This window comes from Rhinatrema bivittatum, chromosome 6 (genome assembly GCF_901001135.1).
Source record: "Rhinatrema bivittatum chromosome 6, aRhiBiv1.1, whole genome shotgun sequence".
Lineage (NCBI taxonomy): Eukaryota > Metazoa > Chordata > Amphibia > Gymnophiona > Rhinatrematidae > Rhinatrema > Rhinatrema bivittatum.
The window spans coordinates 14,076,578-14,104,369 of NC_042620.1; the positions used below are offsets into that span (position 1 = coordinate 14,076,578).

Sequence of the window (27,792 nt, forward strand, 5' to 3'; positions counted from 1 at the left end):
TACAGGTTCCCTATTCCAGGCTTACGGCAATCCCTGCGGTTCCCTGGCTGTCAGTCAGAAGGAAATACAATAAGCCAAGTTCCTCTTCTCATCCTCACTGCCCTTCAGTTGTGCAAAAAAAGCCACAGGCTTCAGCCGACTGGGCAGAGGGGTCCAGCGAGCAGGGACAGGTGAGGGCCGCCTCCGACGCCTCTGCGGTGCTCCTGAACGAGGTGAGTGCATGCTGGAGAGATTCTCTTTACATCCCCGCTGCATCCCCTGCTAGCACAGTCCCTCAGTCAGCAGTCAGGCGTCCGGGACTGGCCTAAAATCTCATAAGAACATAAGATCATGCCATGCTGGGTCAGACCGAGGGTCCATCAAGCCCAGCATCCTGTTTCCAACAGTGGCCAATCCAGGCCATAAGAACCTGGCAAGTACCCAAAAACTAAGTCTATTCCATGTAACCATTGCTAATGGCAGTGGCTATTCTCTAAGTGAACTTAATAGCAGGTAATGGACTCCTCCTCCAAGAACTTATCCAATCCTTTTTTAAACACAGCTATACTAACTGCACGAACCACATCCTCTGGCAACAAATTCCAGAGTTTAATTGTGCATTGAGTAAAAAAGAACTTTCTCCGATTAGTTTTAAATGTGCCCCATGTCCCTTCTGGAAGGGGCTCACGTGGCGACTCTGATGCCAGTAGTAATAACAATGTATGTATTTATTTATTTGTTGCACATCCAGACTTGTTGATCTGTGCAATTCTTCTATCATTTTTAAATAACAAAGTCCCTGAAAAAATCTGGCAGGCGGCTGTCAGAGATGTAGGGCAGAGCATTGGGGGGGTTTCCCGTGCTCCAGCCCTGCAGAGAGATGGTAGGAGTTCTCCTCGTGGATTTCGAGCCTCTGGAGGGAGGCTCTCAGCCTCTCCTTGGGTTTCCAGTCCTGCTGGGGGGGGGGGAGGAGGCCACAAACCCAGAGAGTGGGTCACTGGGCAGCTCTGGATTTAATCCCAAAAATGGCTTCCTCGGACAAAGAGATTCTTTCTTTTTATTTCAGCAGGTGTTGGTCATAAGGGGTAACGCCAGCGCGTCGAAAACGCGCGTCCAAACGCGGGTTAACAGTGCCCTCCGCCGGAGCGCACTGCACTGTACCGGCCCGATGGCTGGATATCTTTGAATAACAAAGCCCTGGAAGACCTCCGGCCACTACCTGGCACCACCTCGCATGCCCTTCACAAGACGCGGCTTCATGCAAACAGTTCTGCCGCATGTTGTTCGTTTTCTGAAGTCATTCACCGGGATTTCCCACTGGGCTGTTGGTGGAACTTAGTCAGTATTTTGCTGAGCCCCTTTTAACACCCCAAATCAAATCTTCTTGCTGCTGCTTTAAGTTGTTATACATGCTCTCTTTTTGTAAAGCCGCAAAAGACCTTTTGCACATCTGCTGCTTCTCTAACCTACCCTAAACCACTTTGGGTGAAAGTTTGCATTCAGAAAAAGGCAGGTAATAATAAATCCAACTAAATAAAAAAGATAAAAGCAGGATTCCCGGAGCCGTCCCTGTCCCGGAAACATAAGAGGCCTGTGCTGCACCACTGCTGCTGCTCCCAGGGAGCACCAGCTTCCGCCAGGCTACGGCCCGGTTACTGCAGGCTGACTAACACCCTCCGCCTGGACCCAGGCAGAGCGCCCGCTAAACACAGGCCCGTTTGTTCTGTCCCAGCTCCTCCAGCACTGGGGGGGTGGGCTGTGAGGCAGCTTGAGGTAACGAGCTCTTTCCCACGCTAACCAGCACATCCCACGGTAGTGAATCAATGCACTTACAATCAATTTGGCAAACATGAGAAATGCTGATAAAACAGTGAGGGACAGAGGAGTCATTCAGACTCCTGGGAACTTTCAAGTTGTGATCCCCCCTGAGGGGAGGAGAGAGTGGGAAGAAGCCATGCGTGTATCATACATGCAGGACAACCTGTCTAGTCTGCCCATCCATAGTAACCGATCAGCTTTACATTCCCTACCACTTCTTCAGGGATCCTCGCTCTGTCTTTATCCCATGCTTGCTTGAATTCACAAACTGCCTGTGTCTCCACCTCCTCACGCCTCCACCACCCTCTCTGCAAAGAATTATGTCCATGCCCTTATCCCATCAACTTTCTCTGTTCCAGCCCTCCCTGCTAATCCACACTATCTCTCTCCACCACCCCTCCACGGAGGATCCCAGGATTGTTCCCTTCCTCACAGCTCAGAAACTTGTGCTCCCTCACTCTGCCCTCAGCTGAGTCCCAGGTCCTGGAGCCGAGCTCGGCTGCCGTTTCTCCCCTCCAGCTGCCTGAAGTGCCTGTGTTCCAGGCTGATCCACTCTTTGCCTGTTCCCTGCAGGCTTACTGAAGGGAAGTGACTGGAAGAGTACAGAGATGGCAGATCTTTTTAGTGTTTCCCCTGAGACCTGGCCATCAGTGCAAACTTCCCAAGGCTCTGGATTTATTCAGAGTTGTTAAATCATAAGAGGATAGTGAGACATTACAAAAGGACCTTGCAAAACTGGGAGACTGGGCATGCAAATGGCAAATGAAATTTTATGTGCACCAGTGCAAAGTGAGGCACTTAGGGAACAGTAGCCCATATTATAGCTACACAATGCAAGGATTCACATTAGGAGTCATCATTTAGGAAAAGGATTTAAGATGTCATCGTTGATAATACATTGAAATCTTCAGCTCAGTGTGCAGCAGCAGCCAAGAAAGCAAATAGAATGCTGGGGATTATTAGGAAAGGAATGGAGAATAAAACAGAGAATATCCTAATGCCTCTGTATCACTCCATGGTGCATCCTCATCTTGTGTTCATATATCATACACAAACAGAATGCTGGGGATTATTAGGAAAGGAATGGAGAATAAAACAGAGAATATCATAATGCCTCTGTATCACTCCATGGTGCATCCTCATCTTGTGTTCATATATCATACACAAACAGAATGCTGGGGATTATTAGGGAAGGAATGGAGAATAAAACAGAGAATATCATAATGCCTCTGTATCACTCCATGGTGCGACCTCATCTTGTGTTCATATATCATACACAAACAGAATGCTGGGGATTATTAGGAAAGGAATGGAGAATAAAACAGGGAATATCATAATGCCTCTGTATCACTCCATGGTGCATCCTCATCTTGTGTTCATATATCATACACAAACAGAATGCTGGGGATTATTAGGAAAGGAATGGAGAATAAAACAGAGAATATCATAATGCTTCTGTATCACTCCATGGTGCATCCTCATCTTGTGTTCATATATCATACACAAACAGAATGCTGGGGATTATTAGGGAAGGACTGGAGAATAAAACAGAGAATATCATAATGTCTCTGTATCACTCCATGGTGCATCCTCATCTTGTGTTCATATATCATACACAAACAGAATGCTGGGGATTATTAGGAAAGGAATGGAGAATAAAACAGAGAATATCATAATGCCTCTGTATCACTCCATGGTGCATCCTCATCTTGTGTTCATATATCATACACAAACAGAATGCTGGGGATTATTAGGAAAGGAATGGAGAATGAAACAGAGAATATCATAATGTCTCTGTATCACTCCATGGTGCATCCTCATCTTGTGTTCATATATCATACACAAACAGAATGCTGGGGATTATTAGGAAAGGAATGGAGAATAAAACAGAGAATATCATAATGCCTCTGTATCACTCCATGGTGCATCCTCATCTTGTGTTCATATATCATACACAAACAGAATGCCGGGGATTATTAGGAAAGGAATGGAGAATGAAACAGAGAATATCATAATGTCTCTGTATCACTCCATGGTGCATCCTCATCTTGTGTTCATATATCATACACAAACAGAATGCTGGGGATTATTAGGAAAGGAATGGAGAATAAAACAGAGAATATCATAATGCCTCTGTATCACTCCATGGTGCATCCTCATCTTGTGTTCATATATCATACACAAACAGAATGCTGGGGATTATTAGGAAAGGAATGGAGAATAAAACAGAGAATATCATAATGCCTCTGTATCACTCCATGGTGCATCCTCATCTTGTGTTCATATATCATACACAAACAGAATGCCGGGGATTATTAGGAAAGGAATGGAGAATGAAACAGAGAATATCATAATGTCTCTGTATCACTCCATGGTGCATCCTCATCTTGTGTTCATATATCATACACACACAGAATGCTGGGGATTATTAGGAAAGGAATGGAGAATAAAACAGAGAATATCATAATGTCTCTGTATCGCTCCATGGTGCATCCTCATCTTGTGTTCATATATCATACACAAACAGAATGCTGGGGATTATTAGGAAAGGAATGGAGAATAAAACAGAGAATATCATAATGTCTCTGTATCGCTCCATGGTGCATCCTCATCTTGTGTTCATATATCATACACAAACAGAATGCTGGGGATTATTAGGAAAGGAATGGAGAATAAAACAGAGAATATCATAATGTCTCTGTATCACTCCATGGTGCATCCTCATCTTGTGTTCATATATCATACACAAACAGAATGCTGGGGATTATTAGGAAAGGAATGGAGAATAAAACAGAGAATATCATAATGTCTCTGTATCACTCCATGGTGCATCCTCATCTTGTGTTCATATATCATACACAAACAGAATGCTGGGGATTATTAGGAAAGGAATGGAGAATAAAACAGAGAATATCATAATGTCTCTGTATCACTCCATGGTGTGACCTCATCTTGTGTTCATATATCATACACAAACAGAATGCTGGGGATTATTAGGAAAGGACTGGAGAATAAAACAGAGAATATCATAATGTCTCTGTATCACTCCATGGTGCATCCTCATCTTGTGTTCATATATCATACACAAACAGAATGCTGGGGATTATTAGGAAAGGAATGGAGAATAAAACAGAGAATATCATAATGCCTCTGTATCACTCCATGGTGCATCCTCATCTTGTGTTCATATATCATACACAAACAGAATGCTGGGGATTATTAGGAAAGGAATGGAGAATAAAACAGAGAATATCATAATGTCTCTGTATCACTCCATGGTGTGACCTCATCTTGTGTTCATATATCATACACAAACAGAATGCTGGGGATTATTAGGAAAGGAATGGAGAATAAAACAGAGAATATCATAATGCCTCTGTATCACTCCATGGTGCATCTTCATCTTGTGTTCATATATCATACACAAACAGAATGCTGGGGATTATTAGGAAAGGAATGGAGAATGAAACAGAGAATATCATAATGCCTCTGTATCACTCCATGGTGCAACCTCATCTTGTGTTCATATATCATACACAAACAGAATGCTGGGGATTATTAGGAAAGGAATGGAGAATAAAACAGAGAATATCATAATGCCTCTGTATCACTCCATGGTGCATCCTCATCTTGTGTTCATATATCATACACAAACAGAATGCTGGGGATTATTAGGAAAGGAATGGAGAATAAAACAGAGAATATCATAATGTCTCTGTATCACTCCATGGTGCATCCTCATCTTGTGTTCATATATCATACACAAACAGAATGCTGGGGATTATTAGGAAAGGAATGGAGAATAAAACAGAGAATATCATAATGTCTCTGTATCACTCCATGGTGTGACCTCATCCTGAGTATTGTGTGCAGTTCTGGTCACCACATCTCAAGAAAGATAGAGCAGAATTAGAAAAGGTACAGAGAAGGACGACCAAAATGATAAAGGGGATGGAACAGCTCCCCTATGAGGAAAGGCTGAAGAGGTTAGGACTGTTCAGCTTGGAGAAGAGACGGCTGAGGGGAGATATGATAGAGGTCTATAAAATGATGAGTGGAGTGGAACAAGTAAATATTAATTGGATGTTTACTCTTTCAAAAAGTACAAAGACTGGAGAACATTCAATTAAGTTACTAAGTATTTTATTTTCTGCTTTCAGCCACTTCAAAGTGAATTATATTCAGGGACTGTAGGTATTTATTCAGCCCAGAGGACTTACAGTCTGAGTTTGTGTCTGAGGCAATGGATGACAAAGTAATTTATCCAAAGTCAGCAAAAGTAGCAGCAAGATTTGAACGGTTGCTTCTGTGGTTTATAAGCCCATTGCTTTAACCACTAGGCTATTCCTCCACACTTAAAGTAAGCTGGAGAAAATATTTTTTTTACTGAACATGTGCTGGAGGATGTGGTGAAAGCTATTAGTGTAGCTGGGTTTAAAAAAGCTTTGGATACGTTCCTGGAGGAAAAGTCCCTAAACCCTTATTAAGGTAGGAGATGCAGAAATCCACATCTTATCCCTGGGATAAGCAGCTTGGACTCTCTCTAACCCTTGGGATCCTGCCAGGTACTTGTGACCTGGATTGGCCACTGCTGGACACAGGATACTGGGCTTGATGGACCTTTGGTCTGGTCCAGTATGGCAAGTCGTATGTTCTTAGTTCCCAGGTCTGGTCATTAAATCAATTACCATTCCCAAAAGCATCATTGGGGCTGGCCCCATGCTGAAGGCTGCAGCACGGATTTGGGTTCAGACCCAGCCGCCTCCCCCCTCTCCCCCCAACACACCTTCATCAAGGCTGGAGAGGCCTGGGCCTGTCCTTTCTGAATTAAAATGGCCAGGCCCTTTCAACAAAGCACCCCTTCATCTGTATTTCTGTGACCGAACCCAGTCCTGGCAGCGCACACAGACGTGGAGAGAGGGCCCGGCCAGAGCCATTCTGATGACAGCAGGGAGGATGCATGGGCCTGTGTGAGGCCCTGGCACAGCTGAGCGCTGTCACGTACACAGGGGGGGGGGGGGGGGGGGGGTTGCACATGCAGAATGTGACGACACATTGAAGATTGCACCCAGAGCAGGGCATGAAGCAAGAGGCCGGGTGGTGCGCAGCGGTGGGAAGGCGACATTTCACAGCGGGGCAGTCCGTGTCCTCGGAAGGGGTGACAGGTATGGAGGCTGAGAGGGGACTTGTCCCCAGAGACCCAGCCTAGTGCGGTTTCAAGGTAAGAAGGATGGCCTTTCAGGAATCCTCCTCTCCCCGGTGACGTGAGGAGGGTCGGGTCAACGAGACGTGGAAGCGACTGAAATCGCCAGAAACGTGAACCTGGGAATCGCAGTCCTGGCGACTTGAGAATGTCCTCGCCTTCTGGATCAAAAGGGTCTCTCTCTCCCCAGGCTGCGGTCTCGGGGGGGGGGGGTAATCGAGGGTTAAATCATGTCCCCCAGGTCCCCGTGCGGGCCTTCCCTTTCAGTTTTGCCTCTGGGCACAGCTGGACCGTGGACTTTCTGTCCACGTAATGTGCGGGTGAAATCTGGCAGGGAAGTGGCACGCGGATAGCGGAAATCCTCACACCCCCCCCCCCCCGTCCCCGGGAACCCCCACGAAACGTACGCAGGCCGCAGAAACCCGCGAGCGCTCTGCGCCGCGCTTTTACCCGGTTAAAGGGCTTCCGAAATTTGTCCTTGCGGCGTCATCCCGTTGTGTTTCTCACTGGAGCGCCGGCAGGCCCCCCCCTCATGCCGGTAACTATGGGGGAAATCCAAAACCAGGTCCCCTGACCCGAGGAGTGGGGAAAAGGGGAGCTCTCTGACCGGAACAGGGGGGGGATCTTGAAGCTTAACGAACGCATTAATGCTTCATCCTGAGGCTGGAAAGGGGTAGGGAACCCTTAGCTGTGCTGTCAGGAGCCCACGTTCAGGCCCTCTTGCAGGATAAGAGCGTCTGACAGGCGCTGCTGTTCTACCTCCTGAGGATCCCTGGCTTCGGGCCTGCTCGGCCTCTCCCCGCCCTGCATCCTTAAGAGCTCTCAGATGTTGTACGACGCGGGCCGTCGCCACGGGACTGAGGCTCGGCCTTCTGCAGGCGGGCGCCGGGGACAGCCTGCAGAAGGGGGGGGGGGGGGGGGGTGGTGACCCAGCTGTCGAGCGTCAGCGCCACCTGCAGGCCAGACCGGGGAATACCTGCGCAGCAGATTCCTGGAGGAGCGGTGGGGGGTGCGGGCCCCGGGGGATGGGCTCTCCCTGCTGTGGCTGGGCGAGATGGATGGACGGGTTAAAAATAGGGGGAACACGGGAAAAGGCCAAACATGACCCCCCCCCTCCCCAAATGATGCAGCCTGTCCCGAAAGACTTTCTGAGGGACAATGACCCAGGAGCTAAAACATTAGAAACAGAGAATCTGATGGGCAGATAAGGAGCACTGGGCTCATCCAGAATCTGCCCAAATCTCGTCCCCGCAGCCCCCATTTGCTTTAAGAGTCCTCTTTCTGGCACTGTTATCGCTTGCCCCGCCCTATGCGTGAGGAAGAACTGCCTGTCTTCCTCCGGAGTCTGCCTCACCGCAGCCCTGGGGCGTCCTTCCCTCTGAACCACGTTGGCTTCTTGTGCGCTGTTTATACCTCTTGTGCCCCTCCCCCCCTCCCCCCGGGGTATATTCAGGTCCTTCAGTCTGATGCCCCTGGGGCGGAGGGGCCGGGCGCTGCCTCATTTTGGTGGCCCCCTCTGTATCCTCCTGAGGTCTCATCAGCCCCCCCCCCCCCCCGTGCAGAAGCCGTAGCCCCTCAGGAGAAGGGAAAAAAGGTCAAGAGAAGAAGGAAAACCTGAGTCAAATTAAGGGGGAGAAAAAAGCAGGTGGGTGAGATGAGGGAGGGCAGGCCGGACAGGCGCAGGCTGAAGGTGGAGGGGCGTGCGTGAAAGGATGGGACGGGCTTGGGATATGAAATAGTGACGCACATCTTAAGCAAGCTGAACGTTTTGTAAATTCTCTGTTTCCCCACATAAAGCTTGGAGGAACCTTGATGGAAAGATTTTCGGTTCCTTTGAGACTTCTATACCATCCTTGACCCCCCTTTCCCATCTTCTATTTCTGGGGCCCCCTGAACAGCCCATGTCCGTCCCTGGGCTCCTGGACGCCCTCAGTCACCACAGCTCCCACCTTCAGGATGCGATCAAGGAAGTGAAAGCCGCATAGTGCACCCCCCGAAACAGGCACAGAGCACCCCCTTCGACCCTAACACCCTTCGGTAGCATCTCTCCGTCGCCTGGCCCCTGACACCTTTGCTCCTCTGCTTCCACCTTTCCCCGTGCATCCCTCCTCTGCCTTGTGTACTTCCATGGGCTGCTGGAAGAGAGGGTCTTGGGAGTCTGCTGCCCTCCCGGGGGGGTGGCCGATGCTGGAGCAGGCACATGTTGTGCAAGCAGTAGCATCTCTCCGTCGCCTGGCCCCTGACACCTTTGCTCCTCTGCTTCCACCTTTCCCCGTGCATCCCTTCTCTGCCTTGTGTACTTCCATGGGCTGCTGGAAGAGAGGGTCTTAGCAGTCTGCTGCCCTCCTGGGGGGTGTTGGCCGATGCTGGAGCAGGCACATGTTGTGCAAGCAGTAGCATCTCTCCGTCGCCTGGCCCCTGACACCTTTGCTCCTCTGCTTCCACCTTTCCCCGTGCATCCCTTCTCTGCCTTGTGTACTTCCATGGGCTGCTGGAAGAGAGGGTCTTAGCAGTCTGCTGCCCTCCCGGGGGGTGGTGGCCGATGCTGGAGCAGGCACATGTTGTGCAAGCAGTAGCATCTCTCCGTCGCCTGGCCCCTGACACCTTTGCTCCTCTGCTTCCACCTTTCCCCGTGCATCCCTTCTCTGCCTTGTGTACTTCCATGGGCTGCTGGAAGAGAGGGTCTTGGGAGTCTGCTGCCCTCCCGGGGGGTGGTGGCCGATGCTGGAGCAGGCACATGTTGTGCAAGCAGCCTAGCAAAACGCCTCTTCTTCACGGGTCTCTGACACTGCGCCGATTGCACAGGAGGTGGAAGCTCCGTCGCAAGAGGTGAACAACAGAAGTGGCAGTTCCTGTTCCGAAATCTCACCGAGCCCAGGACCCCGCGACCGCACAAGCCCCAGGGGAAACAGAAGACGCGCTTGCACAGAGCCCTGCGCGTCGACTCCGGCAATGCTGCCGCTCGCAAAACCGGAAGTGAAATCCCCGGGAGCCCAGAGCGCGGGCAGACCTGAGCCGGTGGCGGGGGTGCGGCCGTGAGCAGAGCCCCTTTTCACTGGGGTCCGTGCGTGACCTGCGCCCGTTTTTCCGTTCCTCGGCACCGCGACACGTCACCCTGCTCTTCTCACGCTGCAGAAGCACAGGCGCCGCGGTGACCTGGGATGGAGGAACGGGGAAGCAGTAGGGTGCGGGGATAGGGACCAGAGAAAACTATCTGTCATGTTTGAGCGCCCGTCACGCCACGCTGCAGGAGGAGGCGCTCTCTCTCTGGCAGAAAGTAGGAATTAAGAGGGGCGCTAGCGGTGAATCTGAGAGACTGAGATCACGTCCAGCGAACCCTGAGGCTCACCCCCTCCTGAGAAAACGGCTTGATTGATTGATACGGCGTAAACGCTTGGATCCTCGGCATTTCTCCGCTCAGCTGCGCCCTGGATTGCTTGCGTCTCACCTCTGGAGCAGGGCCTCGCCACTCTTCTTCCAGGAATACGTGGGGGACCCCCCCCCTATCTTGAATATTTTTGTGGCCGTCTCTGTCGCTTCCTACAGGCCTGCCCCACTGATGTCTGAGGGGGTTCAATGTAGTTTCAGCTTCTAGACCACGGCCCCCAAATCCTCCTCACTGTTAGCAGTAGAGCTTGTCAGGCGGCTGAGGGTCTTAATGGGTTGATTTTCAGCTGAATGCTGAGGAGAGAAGGACTGGGAGGATGGAGAGCTTCAGTATTCCTGGAAACTTCAAGGGGTGAAGTTTCAAAGACTTTTATGTGGGTGAGAAATTAGAGTCAACCCGCCTGAGCCACCTTATCTGGGCGAGTGGGTTCGCGGCCCCCTAAAAGTGCAGCTGGTACTGGCCCAGCCCACGTACTTTCAGCTGCACGGAAAAGCACTCCAGGGACATTTTGGAGGCAGGTTCCAAAAAGTGCACGCCCTGTAGGCTTGCACCTAACTTACGCCTTGTACTAGAAATGTGACTTGTTTTATGTGGGCTAGAAAGCACGCGCACACCTTTACGTATTGCTCGTTACCTTTAAGGGGGGTTTTACACACATCGACCCCCCCCCCCCCCCCATCTCTGCAGGTGAATCTGCTACTGAAAAGTATGCACGGAGCACGACTTCACACTCGGCAGAGAAACCATTTGCGCACATTCTACTTGCGATTTTAACAAGCGTGCGTGTAAATGTTACACCTGCGCGGGAGCACGCGCGTGCATGTACCGGCATTGCTGAAGGCGACCCTGCCCCTTGAAAGGAAGCCTGAGTCCTGCTGCGGACCTGCTGGTTTCTCTCTGGGGGGTGGGTGCCGCTTTGGAAAACCTCTTGCATCCTGCCGGAGCTCTTCTGCAGTCCAGCAGTGATTCCGTGCACTGGGATCAGGACCCCTCCCAGTGAGAGTCAGAGCTACTTCTGGGTGCCTTCCTTGCTGTAGAAAAGAGCACTTTTTGTTGCACAGTCCTGCCGGTTGGCCATAAGCCAGCAGAGTTGTGGTGAGAAGCAGGAGCTTCCCAGCTGCTAAGATTCATAGTACAAGGGCCTTTCTTCTTCGGAGCTCTCAGGCTCTGCTTTGGGATTCTTCCTGTCAGTACGGGGCGGTTACACTCCTGTCCCTGATACACAGAATGGTCTCGGGTGGTGAGTGCAGTTCACGGTTCCTTTCAATAGAGGGCAGCACAGAGATCTTTGAACATTTCCGGGGAAGAGCCACGCATAGGACATTTCATCTCACTTGAGAGGGCCCCTGGGGAGGTCCCCTTCAGAGACTGGCAGGGCCCTTTGATGATTTGAAATGCTATAAAAGGGGAGGCAGGGGGCAGATTTTGCAGGAATGGGGCAGAGAGAGCGCCTGTAATATTATTTCTAGATTTCTCAGAAATTGGCAGCTCTGTCACACCCCCAGGGACCTTGCACCTTGCCTTCCCTTTCCCTGCATCTGCCCCCCCCCCCCTTGAGGAAAAGGGGAGTGCATTTGTGTGTGGTGCACGCCCTCCTTCCCCTCTATTTCCTCTCTCCTCCCTTCCTTCTCATTCACTCTCCTCTCACCCCTTTCTCTTCCTTTCACCTTCTCTCTCCCTCCCTCCCTTCTGTTCCCTTCCTTTTCTTTCCCTCTCACTCACCCCCTCCACTCCTTTCTCTTCCCGGTCTTCCTGCAAGCGGCCCTCCATTTGCCGGATCTGGCGGAGGGAAGGAAAGGTGCGGCGGGCCAGGAAAACGAGCTCAGCAGGGCCAGATCCAAGCCAAGGGCTGAGGTCTGGGGACCCCTTCCTTACAGAAAGAGAGTGCAAGGGGAGTCTGAATCGGTCCTGGCCACAGGAAGGAAGCAGCTGGGGAGTTACCTTAAGGAAAACAGAGAGGAAGGAGCCGAGTTTAGGATTCCAAGGAGGAAGGAGTCCTGGGACCTGAGTGAGAGGAATTAAGTCCTTAAGCAGGATAGTTCCTAATGCAAAGCAAGTCCTGTTCTTTGAAAGCCAGAAAGAAAGCGACTTACAGGGAAAAGTGAAGTGACAAATAAAGAGCCAGGAACTACTGCAACAAGCAAAACCATTCCCAACATCCAAGGTCTCCTGTAGTAGGGAACTGGAGAGAGAGAGAGAGAGGTTCACCAGCGGTTCAGTGAATACAAATGTGAATAAACTCTATGAATTGTGCTGTCCATCGCTCGCTGATTCCTGCCCTATCTCCATAGGAGCAGAGAATGAGACCTGCATTGCTTGCTGCAAACGCTTTCATCGCTGCGTTTCTTCTGAAAAGAGATTATTTTCATTTGGGGGCCGCATATGGAGGACGGTCGCAGTCGTACGGGGAGTGCTGTGTCTCGTGCCACTGGGAGGCCGGGCAGAAATCCACTCCGTCTCCTCATATAAAGAGCCCCATGTGCGACGGACTGAGCCGGCCGGTGCACGTCTTCCGCAAGCCCACCTGCAGCCATTGGTGCTTCCATATTTTCTCTGCTCCTAAGTCACTCTTAGACCATTTTCCCCAGAGGTATTACAGAAATCGGTGACTGTACCGTCACTCGGAACTGGAATACTTTTAGGCACTGGATAAATATGTCACCGTGACCAGGGACGGTTTGGTCGCAGACAAATTGTTCATACTTTAGGTCTCCAGAATTATTTCGTCAGGCTGTTCCATCTCTGCTTTTTCAGTTGCAATTTGCTAAACGCCTGACTCCTCTGGGATTATGCACCTGGCTTCCCACAATTAGTCAGCCCATGCATTCAGAAGAAATAGTTTTAAAAAGAAAGAATATGCAAAATATTAGATCTTCTAAACTCTCACTTGTATCTCTCATTATCACCCTCAACTTCATCCTCCAGCCCATGTCTCCAGCAACATCAGTCCATACTGATATTGGGCTCCAATCACAGCCATGAGCCTTCCCAGCTACCAGCCATATGATGTCATCAGCCAGGTCCTATACCTGCCATATGACATCATCAGATGGGCTCTAGCTGAATTCTATTGGCTAATATCTCTGTAGGTATGAAAAGCAGTAATGCTAATCTATCTCACTGTCAGGGTCTTAATCTGTTGCAACATCGCTGCCCGATGGCTTCACTCCGCCTACCTTTCTTTTTCTGCGACTCCTCCTGCTCCATGTGGACGTCTGGCTGCCACAGCGTCTGCCCGCTGTCCTCTCTGGCGTCCCCGGACCGGCTTGGGCGCTGCCTCCCGCCATGCTCCTCAGGTACCTTAGGGCGCACGAGCCGCGCGGCCCTCATTCTTATTTCCTCATTGGCGTGAACCTCAGGGGCATCCCCCTGTGTTGACGTCACGCTGCCCGGATATTTAAGCCTGCTGTTTATTGCTAGCCTCTGAATTAGCAAGGGATTTCCTACAGATGGGATTCTCTCTCCATACCCAGCTACTCTGCCTCCAACTTCTAATTGGACTCTTGTCTGCTAACGGGGGTAACCGCTCCTCGGAGGCCTCCCTCCTTCTTTCAGGTCGCTATCAGTAACTGGTACTCGCTCCTCGAGGGCCCATGCTCCCTGACCCGCTGCCTGTATCCATCTCCTCTTCAACTTGGAAGAATTCGCTACAGACTTCTACCATCTACTCCTCAGAGCTGATTCCCTGGAACTAGGTACTCACTCCTCGAGGGCTTGGCTCCGTTCCAGCGCCAGTGCCATCTCATAAGTGGAACTGCTGCGTGAGTACTTGCCAATGAGTCTCTGCTCCCAGGGATCTGGTACTCGCTCTTTGAGGGCCAGCTCTCCCTATCTCGGGGCTTCTCCGTACTGGGGACTCTGTGAATGTCTTATTGTACTCATCTCTCTCAGTTCTCTCCACTACAGCACTGCTACCAGAGGAACCGCTGTTCCAGCGCCCTGGGGAATACCAGCCCAGCCGGGCTACAACATCTGCTCACTACTGCCACCTCTGGTGGTTTCTCAAACTGTCTAAAGAAAGAACTATCTGTGTTTGTGTGTCCAGAGCTGAACCTGACCTGTGGCCCCTCACGGGACGTCCCCCTGTGAGTGTGGTCAGCTGCCACAGTGTCCAAGGGTCCACCCAAACCTTACAAAACATAACATAATCAGCAAGATACAAGGTTTCCTACAGCTACTTTATTTTTAGGGATTAGTCAAATTAACTTATGCACAAATATTCCTATATGAGAACATAAAATAAAGGGAAAATATTTATTAGACAGGTATAATAGTAAATCAAGAATTGATGATACTTTTCAAGAAGCTTGGAAATAAGACATGGAAGGGGACCTGGGTGTTGGATTTACTGTTGGTTTTGATGGTCATTTAGATTCTTGAGAAGATTGGTAGTAAGACATGGAAGGGGACCTGGGTATTGGATTTACTTTTGGTTTTGATGACACATGTGGATTCTTGAGAAGCTTGGAAATAAGACATGGAAGGGGACCTGGGTGTTGGATTTACTTTTGGTTTTGATGGTCATGTGGATTCTTGAGAAGCTTGGAAATAAGACATGGAAGGGGACCTGGGTGTTGGATTTACTTTTGGTTTTGATGGTCATGTGGATTCTTGAGAAGCTTGGAAATAAGACATGGAAGGGGACCTGGGTGTTGGATTTACTTTTGGTTTTGATGGTCATGTGGATTCTTGAGAAGCTTGGAAATAAGACATGGTAGGGGATGGGTGTTGGATTTACTGTTGGTTTTGATGACACATGTGGATTCTTGAGAAGATTGGTAATAAGACATGGAAGGGGACCTGGGTGTTGGATTTACTTTTGGTTTTGATGACACATGTGGATTCTTGAGAAGCTTGGAAATAAGACATGGAAGAGGACCTGGGTGTTGGATTTACTTTTGGTTTTGATGGTCATGTGGATTCTTGAGAAGCTTGGAAATAAGACATGGAAGGGGACTTGGGTGTTGGATTTACTTTTGGTTTTGATGGTCATGTGGATTCTTGAGAAGCTTGGAAATAAGACATGGAAGGGGACCTGGGTGTTGGATTTACTTTTGGTTTTGATGGTCATGTGGATTCTTGAGAAGCTTGGAAATAAGACATGGTAGGGGATGGGTGTTGGATTTACTTTTGGTTTTGATGACACATATGGATCCTTGAGAAGCTTGGAAATAAGACATGGTAGGGGATGGGTGTTGGATTTACTGTTGGTTTTGATGGTCATGTAGATTCTTGAGAAGGTTGGTAATAAGACACGGAAGGGGACCTGGGTGTTGGATTTACTGTTGGTTTTGATGACCACGTGGATTCTTGAGAAGCTCGGTAATAAGACATGGAAGGGACATGGGTATCTAAGTACATTAAAAACAAGAAACCTACAAGGGAGTAAGTTGGATTATTAGATGAATGGGCAATAAAAGACCATAGCAGAATAAAATACATTCTTTGCTTAACTCTTTACTGAGGAGGATGTTGGAGAGATATCCAGACCAGAACCATTCTTTGGAGGTGATGATGCAGAGGATCTGGATCAAATCATGTGAATCTGGAAGAGATGCTAGAGTAAATTGACAATCTAAAAGTAGCAAACAACTGATACCTGATGGTATTCATACTAAAGTTGTAAAAGACCTAAACTATGAAATAATAGACCTGCTGCTATTTTATTTTTTATTTAAAAGTTTTATATATCGCACACTTCAAAAAACCATTCAAATCTCCTTCTATTCCTGAGGATGGGAGGATAACAAATGTAATTCCAATTTTCAGAAAAATCTCCAATGACCTAAGCAACTAGAGATTGGTGAGGCTGACATTACTGCCGGATAAAACGAGGGTATGAGGTGCCATAGGTGAACCTTCAGACTTGGGCTCTTCTCCCCTGACTTACCTCCTGATGGCAGCTCTAGCACTGTGCTCCTTCTTACCGGCAGTAGCTCCTGCATAGTCTCCCTTATTTGGCAGTAGTGGCTCTCTTGCTTCCCTCATCCTGTGCCTAGCACCCCCCTCTCTCTCTCCTCCTGCCCAGCATCTCTTCTCATTTCTTCTCCTTTCCCCACCCCATAGAATATTCTTCCCTCTCCCTCCACTTCCTGTCCAGCATCATCCAATCTTTGTTCTCTTTCTTCAGGGCCAGGATCTCCTGTTTAATTCTACCCCACCCTCACTCCCCTGCCCAGCACTCTCTCTCTCTCTCTCTCTCTCTTCACTGTGCCACCTGAGTAGCATCTTCTCTCTCACTATCCTCCACTCACTTAGGACCTGCTCAATAGAACACTTCCTCTTCATCCCCACCCAAACTCCATCTCACTCCCCACCTATTCAGCATTCTCACATCACCACCCCTCATTTGCTCATCACCTTCTCTGACCACCCCAAAACCCCACCCCATACCCTTTTTTTCTCTCTCTTTCTCCACTTCCCCACACTTATCCAGCATTCTTTTCCCTCCCTCTCTCTCTATTTTTAGCTCTCCCTCCTACTAATTGCGACAGCTCCACCAATGGCTCAGGCCTCTCCTCTTCTCTTTGGCCACTGGCAAGATGGGCTCCATCAGTGGTCCTGGGAAGGGTAGGGAGGTCCCCATCAATTTTCGGCCGCTGGCGGGATAGAGTCCATCAGTGGTGGAGGGTAGGGTAGGGAGGTCCTGGGAAGGGTAGGGAGGTCCCCATCAATCTTCGGACGCTGGCGGGATGGGCTCCACCAGTGGCCCTGTGGTGGCACTGCAGCCATTTTTAAAACTTGCAGCCTGGCACTTCTGAATGTCCTGACTGCTGCACAAGAACAGCAATCAGGAAGTGTGAGGGCTACAAACAAATTTGAAAAATGGTTGCAGTTGGTGCCTTAGATTTCTTAAAAATGAGCAAGCAGTACCTGGAGTTTTCTGGGATTTTGCTACCCTCCCCTTCCCAAATTTAGGCATTCTTGGCAACCATCTAGTTCACCTACAGGAAGAGTTGACCCTGGGAAGATATTGTTAAGAACAAAATTACTGGTGACTAGATAACGTGGCTTAACGTTTATGCTTCTGTGTTTCTGAGGAGATAAAGCCAGGATGGATGTATCCAAAGGAGGTCATGCCTTAGTAACCTATTAGAATTCTTTGAGGGGTGTGAATAAACATGTGGATAAAGGTGAGCCAGGTGATACAGTGTAGTTGGATTTCCAGAAGGCGTGTAATAAAATCACTCAGGAGGGACTGCTCAGAAAACTGAAAACCTTGGGATGGGAGGTAGCTGCTTTAAAGAGTAGGACTGAAGGTCAGGTTGTAGATTCTTCATTATCTTTGCCTTCAGCAGGGCTTCCATTGATTTCCCTACCACTGAGGTAAGGCTGACCATCCACCTCTATGTTACTACTTTTATCCAGTTCTGTGGGACTACTTCCATCTCCAAAGAGGTATTGGACAGGTCCTTTGGCAGACTCTGACTGGGGGCCCTTAGCATCGTAGGATCTTTGGCTAACCAAAAATCCTGTAAAAACACACTTGGACCCCCTATGGTATTAGGTCTGTTGTGATGTGTGTTGGGTGTGCTCTTGACCCTCCAAAAGCCCTAAAACACTAATACACTTCCTCTTAGGAGAATGCCTCACCTCAGTCACACATGCAGGACATAAACAGACCCTCACCAAATACAGAATAGAGCAACTATAAAGTAGAAATACAAATGTGACAAAAACTGGACTGGAAACCACAAGAAGCCAGACAATCTATGTAGTGTGACAATGAAAAAACAGACCAGAGCCATTCCTCAAATATTAAACAAAATTAAGAAATAAAATAAATACATAATTATAATAGCAAAACCATACTCATAACATTTCAAAAACAGTTGGCAAATAAAAGATCCAATAATTAAAAACTCATATACAAGTTTTTTTGTCTCCCTTTTTCTGTTCCCTTTTTTCTCACATTTTCTGCATCTTCAATGCTGTCTACTTTGATGCAGATTTTGTTAACACTGCAATAAGACAAGCCTTTCCTGACAATCTTTCCACAATGTTGCTCACGGAAATGTTGAAAAGAATCAGTCCAAGGATCAATTCATGAAGCACACCACTAGTATCGGCCCTTTCCTTGGAGTAAACTACATTTACCACTGCCCTGTGTCACCTCCCACTCAACCACTTTCTAACCCAGTCACGTTATGACCTATACCAAGGATTCTCAATTTATTTATAAGTCTCCTATGCAGAACCGTGAAAAAAGGTCTTACTGAAATCCAAGTACAGTACATCTAGCGATCTTCCTTGATCCAACTCTCTGGTCACCCAATCAAATAAATTGATCAGGACAAGATTTACCTCTGGTAAAACCCTGCTGCCTCGGATCTTGCAATCCATTGGATTCCAGAAACTGCGCTCTCCTCTGTTTTACCAGCGATTCCTTTAGTTTGCTCCCCACAGAGGTCAGACTAACCGGCCTGTAGTTCCCAGCCTCCTCCTTACTTCCACTGTTATGAACGGGACCCACATCCGCCCAACTCCAGTCCTCCGGGACTACTCCAGACTCTAAAGAAGGCATTGAAAAGGTCACCAGCGGAGCTGCCAAGACATCTGTCCCTTAGTACTCTCGGATGTATCCCATCCAGCCCCATCACCTTACCTACTTTAAGGGCTTGCAGATCTGAGATTTTATTGCTTAGACTATGAGCATCTGTGCCTACAGCCTTCCAGCTACAATTGCTTGGCTTGCTTACCCTCCATATAGCCTCATAATCTGGTCCCCTCCTCTACCCTGTTGCTTAAGAGCAGACCAAGAAGCGGGTTTGTAGGGCAACAGCCCTTCTGACCACATTAACATTTGTGTGCTAATTTCATTATCCACAGAGATACAGTTAACAGTGAAAAATTAAAAAATGACAGTTTTTTTCTTAACCAAACAGAAAATCATATGTAGACATCCCAGATCTCTACCAGAACCAGATTTCTATCAGAAGGAATATTCCATTGGTATGGGGAGGAAACAGATAAGTAGATAGTGTGGGTGTGTATCTCCCCCATGTGGAGCCTAGAATGGTGAGCTCTCAGAATATATAAACCCCTGCCACCATCTTAGGGTGGGGGATTTTGAGTTCACCCTTCTAGGGGCAACAAGTCCATGGCTGTTTCCAGGGTCTGTGGCTTGAGACCTGAGTTTGGAAAGGAGACAGAGAGCTTTCACCTTTTTGAAGGACTGTGTAGACCATATCTGGAAACCTGTGAATATTTTATGCTTCCTGAGATAGTTTTTGCCACTCTACTTCTCTCAGTGGGTGTACTAAGGGGGGGGGGGGGTGAGGGAGTGGTGTGTCCCAGGTGACAGCTAAGAGGGGGGTGCTGTCAAGAGGTCCCGTCCGGGGTCCACTGGCAGAGCTCAATATGCAGCGGCCAAAAAGGGAAGCTGAGAAGAAGTGATTGCTGGTGAAGACCAGGGTCATCCTTGGTGGGGTAGAGAGGTGGTAAACTGGGGTGATTGCGCCGGGATCTGGGCTTTCGCGGTCTTCCCCCCGACACCTTCCTGCACTGCTGGAAGGATTCCACTTGTCTTAAGCAGCGTCTGCCGCATGTCGGCAGGAGGCGTCATCAGAGCACGTCTGCTGACACAGATGAAGTGGGGGCAGTGCCATTACTTGTGTCTTCCCACGCGGTGCAGAAGAATCAGTCACGAGGAAGAGACGGCTGCCACCACGAACAAGGTGCCTGGCAGGGTTAGGGAGAGAGGAGGGTTTGCTGGGGTTTTAGAGCCTGGTGGAGTGCTAGCTGGGATCTTGTTTTGAAGAGAACGGGCTTCATGGGGTCTTTAGCAGGTTGTGGATTATGGAGAGATTACTTGAGAAGGTTTGGGGGAGGAAGGCTGCTTGAGGTGCTTTGGAGAAAGTGAAAAGAACTTGATGGAGTCTTTTGGGAGGGTGCAGAGTGCAATCTCAATCTTGAGGAAGGGACCTCTTTCTTGTCCTTCAGTCATGGGTTGGGGTCCCACTTTGACTATGATGCCCTGGGCTCCACACCCCTCTAAGGTCAACCCTGGTCGAACTTATCCCAGCAATAGCTGAAGAGTGGAACTGCCTCCAGGGCCTCTGCCAAAGAAGAGAGCGAGAGACCAGATGTGAGTCAGAGAGAGAGAGAGAGAGAGTATGTGAGAGTGAGCATGCGTGTGTGTGAGAGAAAGTCTGGGTAAGAGAACAAGAGTGTATGTGTGTGAGAATGAAAGCATGTATGTGTACATGTGTAAGAGTGAAAGGTGTGTGAGAGTGAGCATGCGTGTGTGTGAGAGAAAGTCTGGGTAAGAGAACAAGAGTGTATGTGTGTGAGAATGAAAGCATGTATGTGTACATGTGTAAGAGTGAAAGGTGTGTGAGAGTGAGCATGCGTGGGTGTGAGAGAAAGTCTGGGTAAGAGAACAAGAGTGTATGTGTGTGAGAATGAAAGCATGTATGTGTACATGTGTAAGAGTGAAAGGTGTGTGAGAGTGAGCATGCGTGTGTGTGAGAGAAAGTCTGGGTAAGAGAACAAGAGTGTATGTGTGTGAGAATGAAAGCATGTATGTGTACATGTGTAAGAGTGAAAGGTGTGTGAGAGTGAGCATGCGTGTGTGTGAGAGAAAGTCTGGGTAAGAGAACAAGAGTGTATGTGTGTGAGAATGAAAGCATGTATGTGTACATGTGTAAGAGTGAAAGGTGTGTGAGAGTGAGCATGCGTGTGTGTGAGAGAAAGTCTGGGTAAGAGAACAAGAGTGTATGTATGTGAGAATGAAAGCATGTATGTGTACATGTGTAAGAGTGAAAGGTGTGTGAGAGTGAGCATGCGTGTGTGTGAGAGAAAGTCTGGGTAAGAGAACAAGAGTGTATGTGTGTGAGAATGAAAGCATGTATGTGTACATGTGTAAGAGTGAAAGGTGTGTGAGAGTGAGCATGCGTGTGTGTGAGAGAAAGTCTGGGTAAGAGAACAAGAGTGTATGTGTGTGAGAATGAAAGCATGTATGTGTACATGTGTAAGAGTGAAAGGTGTGTGAGAATGAGCATGCGTGTGTGTGAGAGAAAGTCTGGGTAAGAAAACAAGAGTGTACGTGTGTGAGAATGAAAGCATGTATGTGTACATGTGTAAAAGTGAAAAGTGTGTGAGAGTGAGCATGTGTGTGTGTGAGAGAAAGTCTGGGAAGAGAACAAGAGTGTTTGTGTGTGAGAATGAAAGCATGTATGTGTAAGAGTGAAAAGTGTGTGAGAGTAAGCATGCATGTGTGAGCGAGAAAGTCTGGGAAGAGAACAAGAGTGTTTGTGTGTGAGAATGAAAGCATGTATGTGTACATGTGTAAGAGTGAAAAGTGTGTGAGAGTGAGCATGCGTGTGTGTGAGAGAAAGTCTGGATAAGAGAACAAGAGTATATGTGTGTGAGAATAAAAGCATGTATGTGTACATGTGTAACAATGAAAGGTGTGTGAGAGTGAGCATGCGTGTGTGTGAGAGAAAGTCTGGGTAAGAGAACAAGAGTGTATGTGTGTGAGAATGAAAGCATGTATGTGTACATGTGTAAGAGTGAAAGGTGTGTGAGAGTGAGCATGCGTGTGTGTGAGAGAAAGTCTGGGAAGAGAACAAGAGTGTTTGTGTGTGAGAATGAAAGCATGTATGTGTAAGAGTGAAAAGTGTGTGAGAGTGAGCATGCGTTTGTGTGAGAGAAAGTCTGGGTAAGAGAACAAGAGTGTACGTGTGTGAGAATGAAAGCATGTATGTGTACATGTGTAAGAGTGAAAGGTGTGTGAGAGTGAGCATGCGTGTGTGTGAGAGAAAGTCTGGGAAGAGAACAAGAGTGTTTGTGTGTGAGAATGAAAGCATGTATGTGTACATGTGTAAGAGTGAAAAGTGTGTGAGAGTGAGCATGTGTGTGTGTGTGAGAGAAAGTCTGGGAAGAGAACAAGAGTGTTTGTGTGTGAGAATGAAAGCATGTATGTGTACTTGTGTGACAGTGAGCATGTGTGTGTGTGAGAGAAAGTCTGGGAAGAGAACAAGTGTGAGAATGAAAGCATGTATGTGTACATGTGTAAGAGTGAAAAGTGTGTGAGAGAAAGAGCATGTGTGTGTGAGTGTGAGAAAGAGAGCATTATGAGAGAGTGTGTGTGTCTGAGAGAGAACATGTATGAGCAAGCAATTTTATTGTTTTTTGAGGAGTGGTATTTCTGTTTTTCCATTGTTACACTACATACAGAGACTGGCTTGTAGCGGTTTCCAGTTCAGTTTTTGTCTGCATGTTTCTCTTTATACTTTATGGTCTCTGTATTCTGTATTTGGTGAGGGTCTGTGTGTGCTCTGCTTGTGTGACCGAGGTGAAGTATTCTGCTAGTGTGTACTTTCTGTACAGGGATCAATAGCAGCCTGATTTATTCTGTTTTCCTAACAGAAGGTGTATTGGTGTTTTAGGGCCCGGTGTAATATTTGCAGCATTGCCTTTTCATAAGCAGGGTTGTTGCTGTTTGACTGCTGGCAGTTAGTGCCCACCTCTGTCCCCCTGGGTTTTGTGTGTGTGTGTGTGTGAATGGGAGCCTGTCTCGGTTTTGTGTGTGTGTGTGTATATGTGAAGAAAGTTTGTGTTGCCCTACTAACCCACGACAAGCTCAGCATGACTTAAAATCAAAAGTTCCCAGGTATGGAGAGTGGGGAATTTTTCCATCCTTATCAGTTTTAATTATTGGGTATCTGATGTGTCTGCCATTTTGAAATATTTTATTGCTGTTTGGAAAATGATTCAAATGTTGTAAGAGCTCTTAATTATTGGGTGTTATTGTATTTGTCAGCTCATTGGAAATATTCTTATTATTAGTACGGTTTTACTAGTTTTGAAGTGAGAAGAGGCGTGAATGAGGGGATCCAGAGGGGGCAGGGAGGGAGTGAATTGGTAATTGCTGGGGGGGGGGGAGGGGGCAGAGAGGTGATTCTTGGGGGAGGGATGCCAAAGGAAGTATCCGTCAAATCCTTTTATCTTATCTTGTTTTTCATCTCTGGGTTCTCACCAAGAGGCTCAGTGGTGGTTCTCATCCAGAGAACACGGCTGGACTGTGAGTAGTTTTGGAAAGGAGTTGGGTTTTCATCCACTGATGGAAGAAGGAGCGAAGGGGAGAGCAGGTCGATCAGACCTATTCTTAGCTTCATTTTCTTCTCAAGGAGATCGAGGGAGAAGAGGAGTAAGAAAGGTGCTGCTCAAGCACCGTTAGTAGTGAGGAGAAGACGGAAGAGAGACTTCAGGAGAGGTAGGAGGGAGTGGGATTTTTCTGTATGGACTTTGACTAAATTGAATCGCAAAAAGTGTCCTCTGTTAGCTGGGAGGAAGCTTACAAACTGCCCTAACTGAGTGGAAGGAAGGGACTTTAAATGTGCTCATCGGCATTGGAAGTGAGTTAACACTAACAATTGGACCGAAGAGACAGAAGGTCACAAATCTACTTAAACATCGTATTCTTCGAAACAACTAAAGCTGTAAAGAATTTCCATCAATTTCATTCTTCATCAGTAGACGTTATGTTGAAAACCATCCACTGCTGTTGGTGCTATTTACCGTTGACTTTAAATTGGGATTTGAGTAAATGCAATGCACAGGGCCTGGAAGAGAATTCTCCCCCTCCCCACTCAGGGACTCATAGAAACTCAGATAAATGAACAGCATGGGAAGACTTAACTTTAAGAGATTGTGTTTGAGGTGAGGATTCCTGGGGCCTTTATCTCTGAGTTGCATCTAAACGTAGAGAGCCAGCAGGCCTAGGCAGGAGTGTTCAGGGACTCTCTCCTGCTTGGTGTTGAGGTGGGGAGGGGAGAGGTGATTGGATGCATGGAACAGATTCCCAGGGGAGGTGGTAGAGGCAAAAACAGCAACGGGATTCAGGAAAGCCTGGCAGGGGCAGTGAGGATCCGGAGGTCAGCTGGGGATCTGTAGTATTGCAGTAGAAATGGGGAATGGGCAGAGAAGGTGATATTTGTGTTCTATCACCATGGGTGCCTTTCTTGAGGTTCTGGTCCGGGCCTCATCTTTACTTTTTGTAATCATTTTTTTTTTATCATCGAGATTGCTTGAGATTAAATGCATAGTTCTGGTAAGTTTGTGCGCCTCACTTGTTTCTCCCTTTCTTTGTCTCGTAAACAGACCAAGACCAAATATACAAGATGTCCTGGAGTTTAGATGTCTCAGATCTTGAGGACCTATTTAGCGGTTCTGATTACAACACAACATTCATCCCGAGTCATGATACAGCTCCTTGCCCAACACCTTGGAGCATCAATAAGTATGTTGTGGTCACAGTCTATGTCCTTGTCTTCTTCTTGAGCCTGGTGGGAAATTCTGTTGTTGTTCTGGTTATCTGCTACAACAAGCTCAAACGGTCTTCCACGGATGTTTATCTCATGAATCTGGCCATTGCCGACATTCTCTTTGCCATCACGTTGCCTTTCTGGGCAGCATACAAGGCTCATGAATGGACTTTCGGAACCTTCATGTGTAAAGCCATCTCTGGTCTACAAGAAGTCAATTTCTACAGTGGGATTCTGTTATTGGCTTGTATTAGTGTTGACCGGTATTTAGCCATTGTCCATGCTATGGAAACCGTCACTCAAAAGAGGCACTTGGTTAAATTTATCTGCGCGGGCATCTGGGTTGTCTCCATTCTCCTCTCTGTGCCTGTCCTTCACTTCAGGAAAGATTTTTATACTCCTCAGAATGGTAAAGTTTGCCATGAGGACGTAGGACCACAAGGAACAGAGCTCTGGAGGATCATCTTGCGAATCAGCCGCCACACCATTGGCTTTTTCATCCCTTTGCTAATCATGCTTTTCTGCTATGGCTTTACCATAAAAACTCTCTGCCAGACCAAGAGCGGCCAGAAGCACCGGGCCATGAAGGTGATTTTTGCTGTGGTGCTTGTCTTCCTCATCTGCTGGCTGCCCTACAACATTACTGTCTTTGTCGATTCATTGATGAGGAGCAATATCGTGAATGAGACCTGTGAGGGGAGGACTCACATTGACACTGCTCTCTCCGTGACTGAGATTTTTGGATACATGCACAGCTGTATCAACCCAATTCTGTATGCCTTTATTGGGCAGAAGTTCAGGAACAGCTTGCTCAAGATCTTGGCCACCAAAGGGCTCATCAGTAAAAACTTCTTGTCACGGTATGGCCGAGGTTCTTCTTTTGCCTCCACATCTGGAAACACTTCTACAACCCTGTAGGTTTAAAGATTGACAAACTCCTTGCAGCGGAGACTGAAGCATTATTTGAGCATGCTCAGATGCCTCGCTGAGTGACTTTTATTTTAAATTGTGCACAATAATTGTCAAGGCAGTATTCTCCAGGGGTAACATCAAGCACCAGGAAAGCCTGCCTTTTGAACAGGATTCCTTCGCATGAACTCACAGTTTGCATCAGAAAAGGAATCACGCTGATATTCTACGCTGTTGATGTCCAGTGGGTTTGCCGATTTAAAGTTGTTATCTTGTGCTTGAAATGGACTGGACCTTCGGATCTCACCAGCAATTCTACTCCTACATAGTAGCTGTGAATGTGCCACCAATGCTTGCTGATTCACATGTATCTTGAGCAATTTTATCAAAGCCATGAGAATATTTTGCTAGGCACGCTTGAGGGTCACGGTAGGGCACTAGGAGAACTGAGTATTTGCTAGAAAATAACAAAAGAAATTGCATGGGGGTCACGTGAAGCCTTTAACCTCCCTTAAGGGACTGATGCAAGGGAGGGAGCCAGGCAGCAGCTCAGCCAGGCGTCCCCCTGACTCCCATTACCTGTGAAAGCGACCCTACACGGGCTCCCTTCTAGGCTGCCCCCTTTAATCCGTCACTGGTCTCTCCTGGGAGTTTCGTCGCATCGGGCTGATTCATGAGCCTCGACATCCAAATACCTAGGGTTTTCCTTCACTTCTTTAAACGGGGTTTTTTTTTTTTAAATTGCAACTCTTTTTATCGTATTACAAGAACCCGAGGCGGGCCAAGTGCGATGCAACGTGCCTGAGAGGAAGCAGAGAGCCTTAGTCATGTGGTGAGACCGTCAAACTCGCCAAATATCACAAATGAAGCTAACGTTTTGCATGGTCCTGGCATTATGATTGCCTTACGGACTAATACCCGCAGAGACAGAGCAAACAAACAAATAAATAAATAATGCCCAGTGGGACCCCCCCACCGGGGGAGCCCAGCTAGGAAAGGGGCGGCAGGGGCAGAGGGAGATGTTAAGGAGTCCGTGTCCTTGCGCAGATCTCATCCACTGCGGGGGAGCCGGGATTCACAGCAGCGGGCGCTTGCGTTGATTTTCGCTGCGCTTCCCACGAGAGAACGAGCAGGACGGGCCTCCGCGTAATCCTGGAGGGGCGGGGGGGACGGCAGCGAGAGCGGCAGAGTTATGGGATGTCCTGCCTGCCCGCGGGATACCCGGGGCACAGGCCTGGTTATTGGCTCTGGTTTTTTTGGGACCTACCTACACATTTTGTAACGTCCACGGGGGGGGCCTTTGCAAGCTGAAGTTTTTGCCCCAGTTTTGAAAGTGAAAGCGCGCCATCGGCTTCTGCCACTTTGAATGATGGCACTGCCGGCGCCAGAACAAGCGGGGATCCCTATGAGGCTGATAATTAGTGCAGCTTAGGCGGATAAACTTCAGACTTATCCAGCTATGCATGTAGCACCGTTTCAATCTTTTGTCACCCTCCTCTTATGCAGATAACTTTTTATCTGGGGCTGAAAGGTTATCCGGGTAAGTGAGGGATGAGAGGGGAATTCTGGGATGGAGCTGCTGTGGGCTGACTTCATCAGACATTCAGCCTTATCCACCTAAGTGAGCCCTGCTCTTCACCTGCTGTAAAACGTATCCAGCTAACTATTAGATAGCTGAGTATATTCAGTACCAGTGCAGTTCCAGTTGCGCCACTGGATATCTTGGCCCAAGTTACCCAGCTACGTTGCTCATCCGGATAGTGGCTGAATATGGATCTCCGTAGGCAATTTTGGACCAGATGGAGGAGGGGGGTTTCAGGGCTTCACAGACGTTTATTGGGGGTGCAGGGATTTATAAGGGAGCCTCTGGGGGTGGGCTTACGGCCCCTTTAACCAGCACATACCACCCCCCTCCCACCCCCCAGCAAGTATTGCTTTCGGCTCTGTGGTAGGGCAGGTCCGGACTTTCAGAGCACTACCAGGCACCTGGCCAGCAGGACGGAAGCCTCGTCGTGTGGCCCGCCCTAAGCGTGCCTCCGAGACCCTGCTCGCCACAAAGCATCTAGCTCAGTCCTTTAAATGTGTAAGGTCACGTGGGACAGATAATAATAAATGCATATCACTGGGACTTTGTTCTCTGCTGTCACTTATTTCCTCTTCCCCTTTTCTGCTATTGGGAAACAGGGAGTCCTGTGGTAAAACATATTCTAACAGAGATTTGGCAT

At 48.1% G+C, this 27,792-nt stretch overlaps 1 protein-coding gene across 1 annotated transcript; it reads left to right on the plus strand.

The window, feature by feature from the left end:
* The first annotated feature begins 121 nt into the window (after positions 1-121).
* Positions 122-27,688, plus strand: LOC115093406 (C-X-C chemokine receptor type 2-like). The gene is made up of 2 exons (XM_029605098.1): positions 122-212; positions 24,495-27,688. Exon 2 carries the CDS (start codon positions 24,515-24,517, stop codon positions 25,574-25,576), a length of 1,062 nt encoding a protein of 353 aa, XP_029460958.1. The 5' UTR covers positions 122-212; positions 24,495-24,514; the 3' UTR covers positions 25,577-27,688.
* Positions 27,689-27,792: the final 104 nt, after the last annotated feature.